General features: G+C 35.9%; 1 protein-coding gene across 3 annotated transcripts in view; it reads right to left on the bottom strand.

Annotated features, from left to right (window-relative positions):
- THADA (THADA, armadillo repeat containing) overlaps nucleotides 1-14,623 on the bottom strand; it is a 438,429-nt gene that overhangs the window by 294,999 nt on the left and 128,807 nt on the right. The window contains exon 27 of one of the 3 annotated variants that reach the window (XM_027865190.1): nucleotides 10,002-10,080. The exons of the other annotated variants lie outside the window; for them this stretch is intronic. Within the exon in view, the coding sequence (XP_027720991.1) occupies nucleotides 10,041-10,080 (40 nt within the window). The 3' untranslated portion in view covers nucleotides 10,002-10,040. Of the gene's footprint in view, nucleotides 1-10,001; nucleotides 10,081-14,623 lie in introns of those variants that run through there. 3 annotated transcript variants of the gene reach the window in all.

The raw sequence follows: 14,623 nt of genomic DNA, 5'->3' as shown, positions 1-14,623 counted from the left end.
TGTATCTTAAAAAAAAAAAAGCCAAATAAAGTCAATAAGGCTGATTTCTTCTGTCACTTGAGGGAAAATATAAGAAACTAAGATGTCTGAAAACTTCAGGTTTTTTGACTTTTAAGTAGAAGGGATTTCTAGAGAAAGAAAAGTTTCAAAGAAAATTCCATGAGTGCCATGAAATTCAATTAACACCAGCACGCCAAATAAAAGCCCCCATTTCTAAGAGAGCATAAAATAAAGACATATGTAAAAAAAGGGGGGGGAAATGTGTATATAGGAAATTAAAAGTTTGTTTGCAAATTGATTGTATAACAATCAGAATGTTTCTCCCCTTGGAAACAATGTTTTAAATAAGTTTCCTAGGTAATCCAGTAAATTTATTTAGTGATTAATGTAGTTGAAATACTGTATATCTGTAATGAAAAGCTGTAAAAAACTACATTGCAACAATATTAGTAATGAGACAAAATCACAAAATAACATTGAATATCAAATATCTTTTATTAATTTTGAATACTGGTGTTTGAGGGGAAGCAGATTTAGAGGGAAACAAGGGTCAGAGGAAGACTTTTGTCCTCATCCTGGGCACTTCAGAGATCAGCAGTGCTAGAGATTAGATCTAATTTCACTTTCAGACTTAGGGGTTTCCTTTTCCTTCATACAGATATAGCACTAACGTTACTTTAATGTCACTGAGTCATGCTTAAAGTGATGAGAGACATCTGTGGAGAAAGGAATGGCAGGCAAGACTTGGAGTCCTAAGACGAGGGATCACATCCTATAGAGACCCGAAAGCTGCTTGTGACTGCAGGCAAGCTGTTCAGTCATTTCAGTCATGTCTGACTCTTCATGATCCCACTTGTCACTGTCTTAGCAAAGACACTGGAGTGGTTTGCCTTTTCCTTCTCCAGCTCATTTTGCAGATGAGGAAACTGAGGCAAATGGGGTTAAGTGACTTGCCCAGGGTCATACAGCTAGTAAGCATCTGGGGCTGGATTCAAACCCAGGTCTTCCTGACTCCAGACCTGGTGCTCTATCCACTGTACCACCCAGCTGTCTAGCTGCAGGCAAGTTACTTAGTCTCAGTTTCTTTCTCTGTAAATAGAATGGTGCACCTTCCAGCCTTACAATAACAGAATTAATATGGCTAATTAATGTCTCTAGGTGTTTAAAAATACATGCATTTTTACGTACACATTCCTTAAACCAGAGGTGTCAAACTCAAATAAAAATGGATCCCTGGGCAGCATACTGACTTTAAAAATCACCAATTAACATGATCTACGTTGCATTGTATTTTTATTTATTTTTTAAACATTTCTCAATTACATTTTAAACCAGTTCACCCACCAGGCCCTCTTGGGAGTTTTGCTGAAGTGAACTTGATGCCTCCTCTTTAAACTGACCAAGGATAAACTTTTAAGCAGACACATTTCTTGTTCCATCTGACACCTTAAACCATAGGCAGACATTAAAAAGGATGTTCAAAACCTGTTTTTTAGATGACAACTCCATGGCATAGAAGAAAAAGCACAAAACTGAGAGTGAGTGCCCAGCTGGTCTTCAGATCAGCTTCTTATTACTTAAGGGACTTTGGACGTTTCTCTTAACCTCTCTGGGCCTCAAAACTTAACTCATCTATAAAGTAAGGAACTTGGACTGGATCGTCTTTAAGGTGCTTTCCAACTTTAAAAATCCTATGACTCTTATGATTCCATGAAACCCACACAAAGCCCCATTTACTCAGGCACTTCATACAGCTTTACAATGTCTAAGTTATTCAGAGGTCTTCAGTAAAATGGATTTTTAAAAAATTCTCACATTCCTATTAAAAGAAAATAGCACATGGTTTATTTTTTCCTTTTTTAGGAAACTTTTGATTGTTTGTTTTAGTGAGAACCCATTTCTCCCACTGTAAAACTTCCAAGATTAACTTCCAAGATTATTTCTAAAAGTTCTATTATCAATCTAAATCCCTACCTAAATTTTAACAAAAGAAAAAAGTGAAAAAGGTCTATTGTTAATGCAGAAGTATAAGAGGCTGCATGACTATTCATCCTTAGATATTAATAATGTACCTTCTATTTTAGATTCAGGGCAATAGTATACTATGGTGCAGGTGTATGTAAGAAAGAGGGCTGGATTTAAAATGAGAAGTTCTGGATTCTAATTCTGATAGTGACACTCATTAACACGAACTGAATCACTCAAATGTCCAATGCATCTTCCTTCATAGGTCCTTTATAGTTGATTTGGGTATTTATGGTACTCAGAATAACTTGGCTGTTCACAATTATTCTTCAAACAATATTGCTGCTACTGTATACAATGTCTTCTTGGTTCTGCTCACTTTACTTTTCACTATTTCATGCAAATCTTTCCCTATTTTTTAAAAATAAACAAGCTCATCATTTCTTAGAGCATAGTAGTATTCAATCACAAACATATACCACATCGTGTTCAGCCATTCCCTAAATGATGGATATCCCCTCAATTTCCAGTTTTTGCCACCACAAAGAAAGCTGCTATAAATATTTTAGAATAAATAGGTTCTTTTCTTTTTTCCCTCATCATCTTAGGAAACAGATCTAATAGTGGTATTGCTGGGTCAAAGGGTATACAACAATTTTATAACTCTTTGGGCGTAATTCCAGATTGCTCTCCAAGATGGCTGGATCAGTTCACAGTTCCACCAACAGTGTAGTAATGTCCTAATTTTTCCACATCCTTTCCAACATTTGTCATTTCCCCCTTTTATCATTTTAGCCAATCTGATAGGTATGAGATGATACCTCAAGGTTGTTTTAATTTGTATTTTTCTAATCGACAATGATTTGATCATTTTTTCATATGACTATATAGTTTTGATTTCTTTATTGAAAAGATGCCTGTTCATATCCTTTGACCATTTACCAATTGGGGAACAACTCATATTCTTATAAATTTGACAAAGTTCTTTATATATTTGAGATGAGACCTTTGTCCAAGAAAATGTCTATAAAAATTTTTTCCCCAGAAAGTGCTTCTTCAAAAAATAAAGAATAACTTAAAAAAACTGGAAAAATAATTAGTGCTCATGATTGGGGCATTCCAATATAATAAAAATGACAATATTACCAAAAATCTACACTTTTAATGTTAGACCAATCAAATTATCAAAAGGATATTTTATAGAACATGATAAAATAATAACAAAATTCATTTGGAAAAACAGAAGATCTATAAAGTCAAAGGAAATGACAAAAAGAGACAGGGACAAAGGAAGAATAGTAATTCCAGATCTCAAACTATATTATAAAATAGCAGCCATCAAAACCACCTAGTATTGGTTAAAAAATAAAGAAGCAGATCAATGGAAGAAACTAGACAAGGGAAAATAAAAAACAATGGAACTCAATAACTCTGTGTTTTGATAAAATGGAAAACAAATTCCTATTTGATTAAAAAAACATGCTGGACAAACTGGAAAGCAATATAGTGGAAATTAGGCATAAGCCAAAACTTCACACATATTCCTCAGTACATTTTAAATGGTTATTCAGAATGATAATTAAAGGTCATACTGCTAAAAAAAAAAAAATAGAAGAGAATCAGATTAAATGCTTTTCACAGCTATGGATGGGAGATACATATTGAACCAAACATGGGATAGAATCAATTACAAAAGAGAAAATAGATAAGTTTGATTACATGAAATTGAAAAGCTTCTGCACAGACAAAATCAATGCACCTAGGATAAGAAGGGAAGCAGTCAAATTAGAAAGAGATCTTTGTATCAAATTTATTTGAGAAGTGTTTAGCATTCAATACATACGTAAATAATAACTATATACATACATTCATATAATTATATATGCAATTATGTGTATATAACACCAACAGACATTCCCTAATAGATACATAGTCAAAGAATATGAACAAATAGTTCTCAAAATTAGAATTGCAAAGTATTAACAACCAAAGGATGCACCAAATCACTAATTAGAAAAATGCAAATCAAAAGGTTTTACCTCAAACACTACAAACTAGCAAAGATGATAAAAAATGGAAACAGCCAATGTTGGAGGGGTTGTGGGAAAATAGCCACACTGGTAGATTGTTGGTGAAGCTGTGAACTCGTATAGCCATTTTAAAAAGCAATTTGGAATTATGCAACTATAAAGTGATTAAAACATCCATATCTTTTAACCCAGAGATTCCTTTAATTTATATACCAAGTAAACCACTGATAAGAAGAAAGTCCCCATATAAGCCAAAACATTTATTGCAGCACTTTCTATGATAACAAAGAATAGGAAACAAAGTATATGTCCATCTGCTGGGGAATGGCTAAACTGTCATACATGAATGTAATGGAGTACTACTGTGTTATAAGAAATGATGAATGTGTTGCATACAGAGAATCATGGAGAGATCTAAATGAATTGATGCAGAGTAAAGGGAGAAGAGCCAAGAAAAATATGTATATATATAAAATGACTACTATAACATAACAACACACAGAGTAAACACACACACAAATCAAAAATGAATATTACAAAATTACAAAGAACAAGCAGGACTCTCAAGGAGAGATATGAGAAAACACTCCTAACACACCCCTTTGCAAAAGAGGAAGGTCCTCAAGTGCTGTACTTTGCACATATTTTCATATCTTTTCAATATATTGATCGTTACGCTGACTTTTTTTTTTCTTTTTCTGTCTTTAAAAACAGACTATTTGTCATATGAGATGGTTCTCAGGGAAGTGGAAGGGAAGTAATACTAAGAAAAACTATGGTGATATGAAAAACAAATGAGAACAATAAAAATGTATTTTTAAAATATTTGTGCTTTCCCTCCACGGTTATCTCCAATTTCTCCTGTAAAGATCTTGTTTGTCCATAGTTGTCTGTATATTGTCTCCCTGGTTAGACTGTGAGTTTCTTGAGGCCAGGGACTGCTTGGGTCTTTCTTTGTATTCTTGGAGTTCACACTGAACCTGGCACAAAGAAGGCACTTAGGTGCTTGTTGACTTGACTTGACTTGACTTAAAATCTTACAGGGAAACTGGCTATAATATCCTACCTCAAGCCAACATTTGCACTCCAGTAGGATGAATTACCTGCCCCCTGTTGACCATCACCAAATGACACTGTTCCAATGGAATTCACTACTTTCTGTAACACCCTCTTGTATAATACTGAGTTATCACTGGGCCAGTTAAAGATATTAGGTGAGATACAGCCAGATATAGTATGCAAATTCTCAACAGGGAAGGAAGAGTTGCTCAGCTCCTCTTTGGGTCTCAGAAATTTTATCATCACCACCAAGATCCTCACATCACCCACTGTACCTCCAGTGGACTCAAGGCTTTGCGGGGAAATGAAAAGTAACATTTTTTCACAAAAACTATTGGTACCACTAATAGGGAATGAGCATTCATTTTTGTAATGTTTGGGGTTTTCAAAAGCGAGAGAGTTATTTATAGAATTTTAAATAAACATCTTGGATTAATTTATGGTAGGTTTAACTCTACCTAAAACTTAGCCACAAGCTGCTAGCCCTATGTGCCTGAAAATCATACATCCACTCTGCAAATGATTCTGCTACTTCTGCTTGACGTCCAGTTATCTGAAATATGTCCCTCATTCCACCTACATCAATGCCCTCTACTACAGTCATTGCTCATTTTGAAAGGAAGAGAAAAAAGAAACTACTGTACCACAGCATCAAGATAGGAGGGAAGAAGAGGGAAAGAGGGGAGAAGGAGAAAGAGACACTCCCAGGACTTGCCACCCACCATCCTACAACCTCATCATGAAATGATGCCTAAAGCACCATTTCCATCCTGTCACTCCTCTGCTTATCATGGTCCCTCCTGCCTACTATAAACTCTTATGCGCTGTAGAATCTATTTTGACACCTGGCTCCATTCAATCCATCAAACCTTACTCCTCATACTCAAACCAGACTGGAACCCTCGCTATCCCCTAAACATCATGATTATTCCCACCTCTATACCTTTCCTCATGGCTGTTTCCTCTGCCTGGATCCATCCTCACCTCCAAAAAATCTATACCAACCCTATTCCATCTTTCAAGGTACAAATTGACTCCCACCTTCTTGAGGAACTCTTTCTAATGACTACATCCTAAACTGATCTGTCCTACTACCCTGAAGGTCCATACCACACAGCTTAGCCATGAATCATTCTCTGGAAGGTTCTGGTATGTATTTATGTTGCCTTTCCAATTAGGCTAGTACATTCTTTGACAACGAGGACCATCCTACATTCCCCTATAAGGTCTAGCGTGGGGCTAGTCACACAGTTATTTCTGGCAGATTAATCGATATATTCAGCTGTAATATTTTCTTGAAAAAACAAAAATAAGGAGACCATATATAGGCTCTTTAAACATGGAGAAAGAAGTTTTAACATGAAAGAGAATGAACTCTGAGAACATAAGACTTGATCTGATCTAAGGTAGGAGGTCTGGTCCCTCTTGCTTTCAACATTTTCTCCCATTTTCCCATTTGGAACATAATAATACCATATTATTTTTATCCTCTTCCAGAAGTCATAGCAAAGATTGTGTGGAAAGCCTTGGGTAAACGCAAGACCTTGACTTTTATCCATGAAAATACAATCCTGGCTTCTAGCTTCAAATCTGAGGAGAGTTGGAGGGGGAGTCCCTGACCAGTTTGATGAGTTCTTGTTCCCTTTTTACCTCCCCCATCAACTTGTTGTGATTACTGGACACAAGCCTTTGTTTAGAGGCATATCCCCATGAAGAGTACTGACATGACTTACTGAGCAGGCACAGACCTCCTGATCATGTCCCCAGAGACTAAGGCTGCCTCCAAGAAGACTAGCTGGCTAGGACTCAGGAATATAGACTTCTGTGTTTGAGGTGCTTCCCATTTCTATGATCTATAAAAGTAAGCTGACAGAGTAGCTTCTTCTTCTTCTCTTGGATTTCCTTTATGTCTTTCCTTGTTCCAAAGTAGAGTGATCCTGCCCAGGGAAAAGGAAGCCTGAATAAACACTTCTCCTCCCCTCACCTCTCCCCAACTCTTCATGGGGAGGGGCCCCACTTTTGCTGCCAAATAAAGGCTTGCCCCTGTAATGTCTTCAGGATGAATGGAGAAGTTACCGAATCAATCTGGGGAAACTGACCAAACTTCCTTAACAATAATGGTCATGATAATGATAATAGCTAGTATTTATATGCTATATTTTATATTTATATATATTAAATATATATATATTTATATTTAAGGTTTGCAAAGCACTTTACATAAGTTATTTCATTAGATCTTCACATGTGTAACCTTGATACAGCAATTCACTGAAGTCAACCTCTGTTCACATAAATTGTAAGCTGAAGAAAAAGCCAAGCGAAGAGAAAATATTTACTTGTCCTGCTAAGATGTAGAAAGATGATGAATACATTGCCCAAATTCCTGAGAACTTGATCTAACTACAGTAATCATGTACTTTGATATAAAAGGTAATTGCCTAAGGGGCTTGCTCTCCAAATGAGTCAATAGTCAATAGCACAATGACTAATTCCTACTTCAAACAGATCAACATATTTCCCTTCAAGAACTTTTTGATTGTAGGCTGCTGTTTTTCTTTTTAATTTGTGGTTTTCCTATGTAATTCATAGGCCCAACAAGGAACAAACATGAGCATGAATCAGTAGGCCAAAGTATTACTAAAGCCTGAATCCTAACTTTTTTTTTTAAGGAGACATAATTTAGACATTTAAATCAAAGTAACCAAGACCAGACTAAGTACATTCATTCAAGGACAATAAATTTAGCTTTTCAGTTTTATAATTATCAATTAATAACGAAACTTTAGGTGCAATTTCACATGTTCTCATACACTTTCCTGTCTAGTTCCCAGAGTAATAAAGTATCTTTGTGCATTCCATTTTCTTTTTTATAAGCAGGTGCAATACACATTGTTTATAGATTATTTCACTTCATATTAAAACTGTTAATACACACTATAGGTGAACACCATATTAAAACTCAACCCTAATAACTACAAAATCTGAATCCTAACTTTCTAAGAATGCTTCAAGGAACATCTCATAATTCACGGGGAAAACAGAGGCCAGTCACTGTGAGCTCTCTCTTCTTCCTTTGTCTTTAATTTCAAAGTCCTTGGACATCATACCCTCATACCCGTCCCACTCTCACCTCTTACTCATCTCTGACAATGAGCTCACCCTCTAAGGGAAACCCTGCCACGTGTGCTCTGTATCTCACCACTCTCCTCTTCTTCAGAATATTGATCTCATAATCATCTCCCTTTTTTTCTAATCTTCAATTTCTCCCTATCTACTGGTTCCTTCCTTGTAGCCTTCAAGCATTCCAAAATCTCCCCAATCTTTAAAAAAACCCTATTGTGCCCTCTCGTTTCTTCTAATTCTCATCCTATACTTATCATCCCTTTCCATTTCACCTTCTCTCACCTCTCAGCACCTTGCAACTTGGCTTCCAACCTCATCATTCACCTGAGACTTCTCTCCAAAGTTATCAATGATTTCTTAATGGTCAAACCTAATGGCTTTTTCTCAGTCTTCATCTTTCTCAACCTTTCCAACATATGACACTGTTTACTTAAGAGAGAATGAATATAAAATAAATACAAGGTAATTTAGGCAGGGATGGCTCTAGCAATTTGAGGTATCGGAAAAGACTTCCTCCAGAAGGTTAGATTTGAGCCAAGTCTTAAAGTAAAGGATTTTAAGAGGCAGAGGTGACCATGAAATGAATTATAGGCATGGGGGACTGCCAGTTATGAACATCCGAACCGGAATGCCACATATGAGGAATAGAAAGCCAGTCTAGCTACCCTGTAGGTTGGAAAGACAGGCTTGAAAAACCAAACAGAGAGGGGCAGCCAGAAGGCACAGTGGACAGAACACTGGCCCTGAAGTCAGGAGAACCTGAGTTCAAATCCAGTCTTAGACACTTACTAGCTGTGTGACCCTGGGTAAGTCACTTAACTCTGATTGCCTCACATGCGGCACTCCAATTCAGACGTCCACGCCTTGTAACTGGCCGTTCCCCATGCCTGGAATTCATTTCACAGTGACTTCCACCTCTTAAAGTCCTGCACTTCCAGACTTAGCTCAAATCCAACCCTGTAGAATATAGCATCTAGATGAAGTCTTTCCTAATACCCCAGACTATTAGCACCATCCCTGCCTAAACCACTCCGCATTTATTTTGTATTCATTCTGCATGTTCTTATATATGTATTGACATGTTAGACAGTTAGGCAGTAGAGTAAATAGGGTGCTGGACTTGGAATAAGCAATGTACAAGTTCAAACACTGTCTCAGAAACTTAACTTAGCCGTATTACTCAGGGTAAGTCAGCTAAACTCCCTCAGCCTCATTTTTCTTATCTGTAAAACAGAAATAATAACATACCTACCCCACTGGGTTGTTATGAGGATCAAGTGAGATAATATGTCTAAAGTGCTCCGCAAACTTTGAAGCACTCAAAGCTATTTTATTATTATTATCTTTCCCAATAGAATAAAATCTCCTTGAGAACAAATTATTTTATTTTTGTTTTTGTATCTCTTGATTCTACTACAATGCCGGCACACAGTAGGTGCTTAATAAACACTTGCTATTGATTGATAAATCAGTACTGGGTCCCTCACGTTATTTGTACGGTTCACTGTCTAACAAGTCACCTCTCCATTAGCAGAGATGCAAAAATACAAGGAGAGTGCTACTAAATTTTATTGAAACGGTAGTTAACTCATTTCTAAGCTACCTGAATCCAAATTAGCTGGTATTTCTCTTGGCAGACTCAGTCTTTAAGTAATTTAGCTGGGTTGCTCACAGCCACTCATCCTTCTAGGTCTTAGAAGGGTGCACGTTATTGCACATTACCAATGAAAATATGTGACTAGAAGAGGTAAAAATGACATTGCCAATGACATGGATGACTAGAAATGAAAGTCAGTTACTCACATGGCAATTGTGAGGGATAACGGATTGTTCGAGTGCTGTAGTGACATTTACAAAATATTAAAAGAACAGCAGGTCCTCTGGAGCACTGGGTGGTCCTCTGTGGAGGTAATGTGGAAAGACACAGATGATAAATGTCCCAAATGACAAAGAATGGATGGGCTGTGAGCTCCAATAGTGGGGGGAAAATCTGCATTAATGGGATTCAGATCAGGGGTCAAGTATGGTGGAACTACTAATCAACAGGAATATATATATATATATATATATATATATATATATATATATGCTGAGGCAGGCATATCATTCAAGGAAGGATATTAACATGTCACTCACCTACCTGAATCTTAGTTTATTCTTGTGTAAAAGTGAAGTAAATGGACTAGATAATCACAACTCTAAAATTCTAAGACCTGAATGAGAGATATAAATTCATGATCTGCCAAAAATTAGTCTGCTTAGTCTAAAGGAAATCAGAATGGAAGAGCAAGAATTCTCATGCATATTGAAAATACAACAATAACACCACAAGATGGTATTTTGCCATCAAATTATTCACCAGTTAAGAATAAACGGGTATACATGTATGTATATGTATGTTTGTATATGTGTGTATATACATATAAATACATATATATGTATGTAGCCTTCTTGGGGGAGGGGGCAAAGGAAGGTAGGGAAAAGAACAAAGTAAAAAGTACACAGCAGAAAACAAAAGAAAATTTACAAGGAAGCAAAGAAAAGATGGACAGCTCTGAACACAATGTGTACTGTTTATTATATCAACTTTCTTGAAATGAAAATTTATTGCTGTAGATTGTGAATCTTCTTACATTCTGCTGTGCACATGGCAATCCTTTTTTCCCCCTTTTTTATTTTGTATTTAAGTTTTAGTATTTAAGTGTATAAGGTTTCTTTTTCTTTTCTTATTGTGTATTTAAGTTAGTATTAAAAGAATAAACAGGCATGATTCTGGAAAGCAACCAGGAATTATGCAAAGAAAATCACTAAAATGTGCACAGTCTTTGACTCAGGGACTCTGTTACGCATATACCCAAAGGAGGTCAATGACAAAAAGAAAGGCCCAATATACACCAAAACATTTGAGAATATCACTTTTAGTGGTACTAAGAACTAAAGACAAAGTAGATGCCCATCTATTGGGGAATGGTTAAACAAACTGTGGTAAATGAATGAAATGAAATATGACTATGTTTATTTTATTTTATTTTTTTATTTTTAGGCAATTGGGGTGAAGTGACTTGCCCAGTGTTTGGTCTGAGGCCAGATTTGAACTCAGGTCCTCCTTACTTCAGGGCCGGTGCTCTATCCGGTGCTCTATCCACTGTGCTACCAAGCTGCCCTAAAAATATGACTATGTTATAAGAAGTGATGACCATATAAAGAATCTGAGAAATACCTATGTTAACTGATGCAAAGTGAAACAGATTTGTAAAATAATACATGACTAGAACAATGGAAATAGAAATAATAACAAAATAATCAAAACTAAATACTGCAAAATTATAAAAGCTAAGCTTGGATCCAAAGAAAACAGCTTCTCCTGCTTCTTTGTAGAGAAAGGGGACCATGGGTGTGGAATACTGTATATAATGTCAGACTTTTTTGATATGATGTTTAGTTTTCCAGAACTTCTTTCTTTGTTTCTCTTTTTAAACACTTTTTTTTTTTTTGGTTATAGGGGATGATTCTCTGGGAGTTGGACAGGAATAGAGTAGGAAATGTAGATGATGGAAAAACATAAGATACTTATTAAAACGTACTTTTTAAAAAAAAAAAACAAGTTGATATCTGAATGGCCACATTTCTCCCCTATTAACCAGTATCTAAGTATAAGAATCACTCTTATTGCTAGACAGTGAACCACATTAGTGACTTCAGAGGCCCACAGTTTAATCAATCAATGAACCAGTAAGTGTTTATTAAGGATCTACAAGTCTTCTATACTGAAGGCATCTGCCATATATAATAATATTACAATATTACACTAGAAACTCTGAGAAGTCATTCTTTTATAGCTGTTTATACAATAAAATTGATTTTGTAACACTCTAAAGGTATAATATATGTATATCTCTATACATACATATGTATGTGCATACATATATATTTGTATCTGGGTCATCAGATGATCAGAGATATTTGACGCAAAGATTTTTTCATGATCTACTGCTTCCCTTTTTATCTAGGCTGCATTAATTTTGTTCACGTGAGAGTTTTTTTAATTTCATGCAATAGAAGTTAAATTATTTATTTTCTCTTTTGTGATTACTTCTATCCCTTGTTTGATTAAGAATTCTCCCCCTACCAAAAGTTTTGAAAGGTACCTTACCTGGTTATCTTCTGATTTTTTTAATGGTGTGACTTTTAATAACTAGATTACATATCACTTTTGAGTTTATTGTGGTACCTGTTCAATCAACTAATCTATAAGCATCTATTAGGTGCTTGCTACTGCCAGGTATTGTACTAAGCACTGGAGATACAATGGCAAAACAAACAAACAAACAAATAAAAACAACAACACGGTCCCTGACCTCAAGGAACTCACATTCTAATGACGGAGATAACTTTAGCCAACTATGCTTTAAGATATTGATTTAACCCTAACTCCTGCCAAATCACATTCTAGCTTTTCCAGAAATTCTTGTCAAATAATGATTTCTTCCTCAAGGAACTGATATTCTTGGGTTTACTGAACACTGGATTATTCAGTTTAATTGAGATCTCCTTCCACTTATTCTAGTGACATCTTTCTTTCCCTTCTCTAAATCCCTAAAGTACTTTCTGCCCATATCATGAAAGTTTAGCACTTTCTGCTTACTTGTATTATTCTCATTCACTCATTGGCATGGATGCTACTTCAATTCTCCATTTTATCTGTGTTAATCCTGTCTTGAAAAACAGGTGCTAAATTTCTTATGCACTCTTTGATACTTCCCTACAGTACTTAATAGCACTGGGCATGCTCAATAAATTCTCATTGAGAAGTGTTGGGGGTTTCATAGGATTACATTTGGAAAGGATAGCCAAGTTGGAATCAGGGTCGGTAACCTGCTTCCACCTTTAAACAATAGTGATCCTCAGGACAAAGCTGTTCCCTGGCTTTTCAGCAGTCTTGTTTTGGTTCACTGCTAAATACTTTATGTCATAGAGCTGTCCACTTTATATGTCTATGTTAGCATCCATTACACCATTTGGTGACCACAGTTTGAGGAAGGGAGAATTAGTCTACTCCATGTTGGAGAGTAAACGAAAATTTCCAATGCAAGATACAACAGATCTTTACATTGTAAGAATGATGGCCTTATGCTGCAGTTAGAATTAATGAGTTTAATTTAAATAAAACCATATTTTGATAAACAAATAAGGGACATCAAATTAATGAGCTTGTGGCACGGTTCGGGGGAGAGGTATCAATCTCCATGGTGGTCTCCACACTGCTTCCAAGTTACCATGGAGCTATGTATAACAAACAACTTATTGTATTATGTGAAGATGGTATTAAAAAAAAAGAGGAAAAGGATGGGCATAATATGTATGTGTATGTGTGTCTGTGTGTGTTTGTATGTGCATGTATACACCTAGAGTTCATTATGGTTTGAGAGGAAGGTAGAGAATGTAACTCTGTTGCCCTAAGCAGGAAAGTTCACCAAATTTTTACTGATAACAAGCTTTTATGCTTAAACTTTGAGGGATCTGAGCAATATTTTGGATACTTTAAGATGTTTTGCTAGATAATTTCAGGGATACAAATCACAGAATATTAATGTCAAAAGGGGCCTTAAAGATATAGGCCTAGAAAAATAATACCAAGAAGAGGAGGAGAAGTGGTTTGTCCAAAGTAGTCACACAGCTAAGTCTGTGGGTATTAGAGAACTAAGATGTTGATCTTCTCCCTATTGGTTCAGCACAAAATCTACCCTGATTGGAATCTATCTGCACTGCTATGCTTTCCAAGATAATTAATAGTTAATATGGTAATAAATTCATTAAAAAGGCTGATGTATCATGTTGTATTGAGGGACAAAATTAATTTCCTTCCATTCTTGCTATAAACAAAATCATGTGCATTTTAATCAGAGTCTTCTGGAGGTGGTGCCTTGGCCATAATGTGAAGTACTTTGTAAACCATGAAACATTATATAAGTGCTAGTTATTATTATCAATAAAGTATAATAGTAATAATAAATTCTCATTGATACAGATAGCAATTATCTGTATCAATATTAGTTGACAGACATCTAATGTGATAAGGAACTTTTACAAAAAAGACAAAGAATCACAGAATTTCAGAGTTGGAAGGGACCTCAGAGGCCAACTACCTACTCCAACCCATAATGAAAAAGGAATTCTCTCCTATGGCACACCCCACAAGTGGTCACCTGGCCTTTGCTGAAAGATCTTTTAGTGAGGGGAAACTCCTCAGGTGGCCTACTACAATTTGGAATAGTTCTAATGTCTAGAACATTTCCTGATATTAAGCCTAAATTTAAAACTTTTATCGATTTGCTCCTATTTCTCTCCTCTAGGGCTGAGAACAAGTATATAAGTGTAGATAGGATGATACACTACTATAATTATATATGGAAATCCCTCCTCCATAGGATAGCCCTTCAAAT

This window comes from Vombatus ursinus, unplaced genomic scaffold (assembly GCF_900497805.2).
Source record: "Vombatus ursinus unplaced genomic scaffold, bare-nosed wombat genome assembly UNPS02014778.1, whole genome shotgun sequence".
Lineage (NCBI taxonomy): Eukaryota > Metazoa > Chordata > Mammalia > Diprotodontia > Vombatidae > Vombatus > Vombatus ursinus.
Note: the sequence above shows the minus strand (reverse complement) of the source record. Positions and strands in the feature narration are given on the sequence as shown.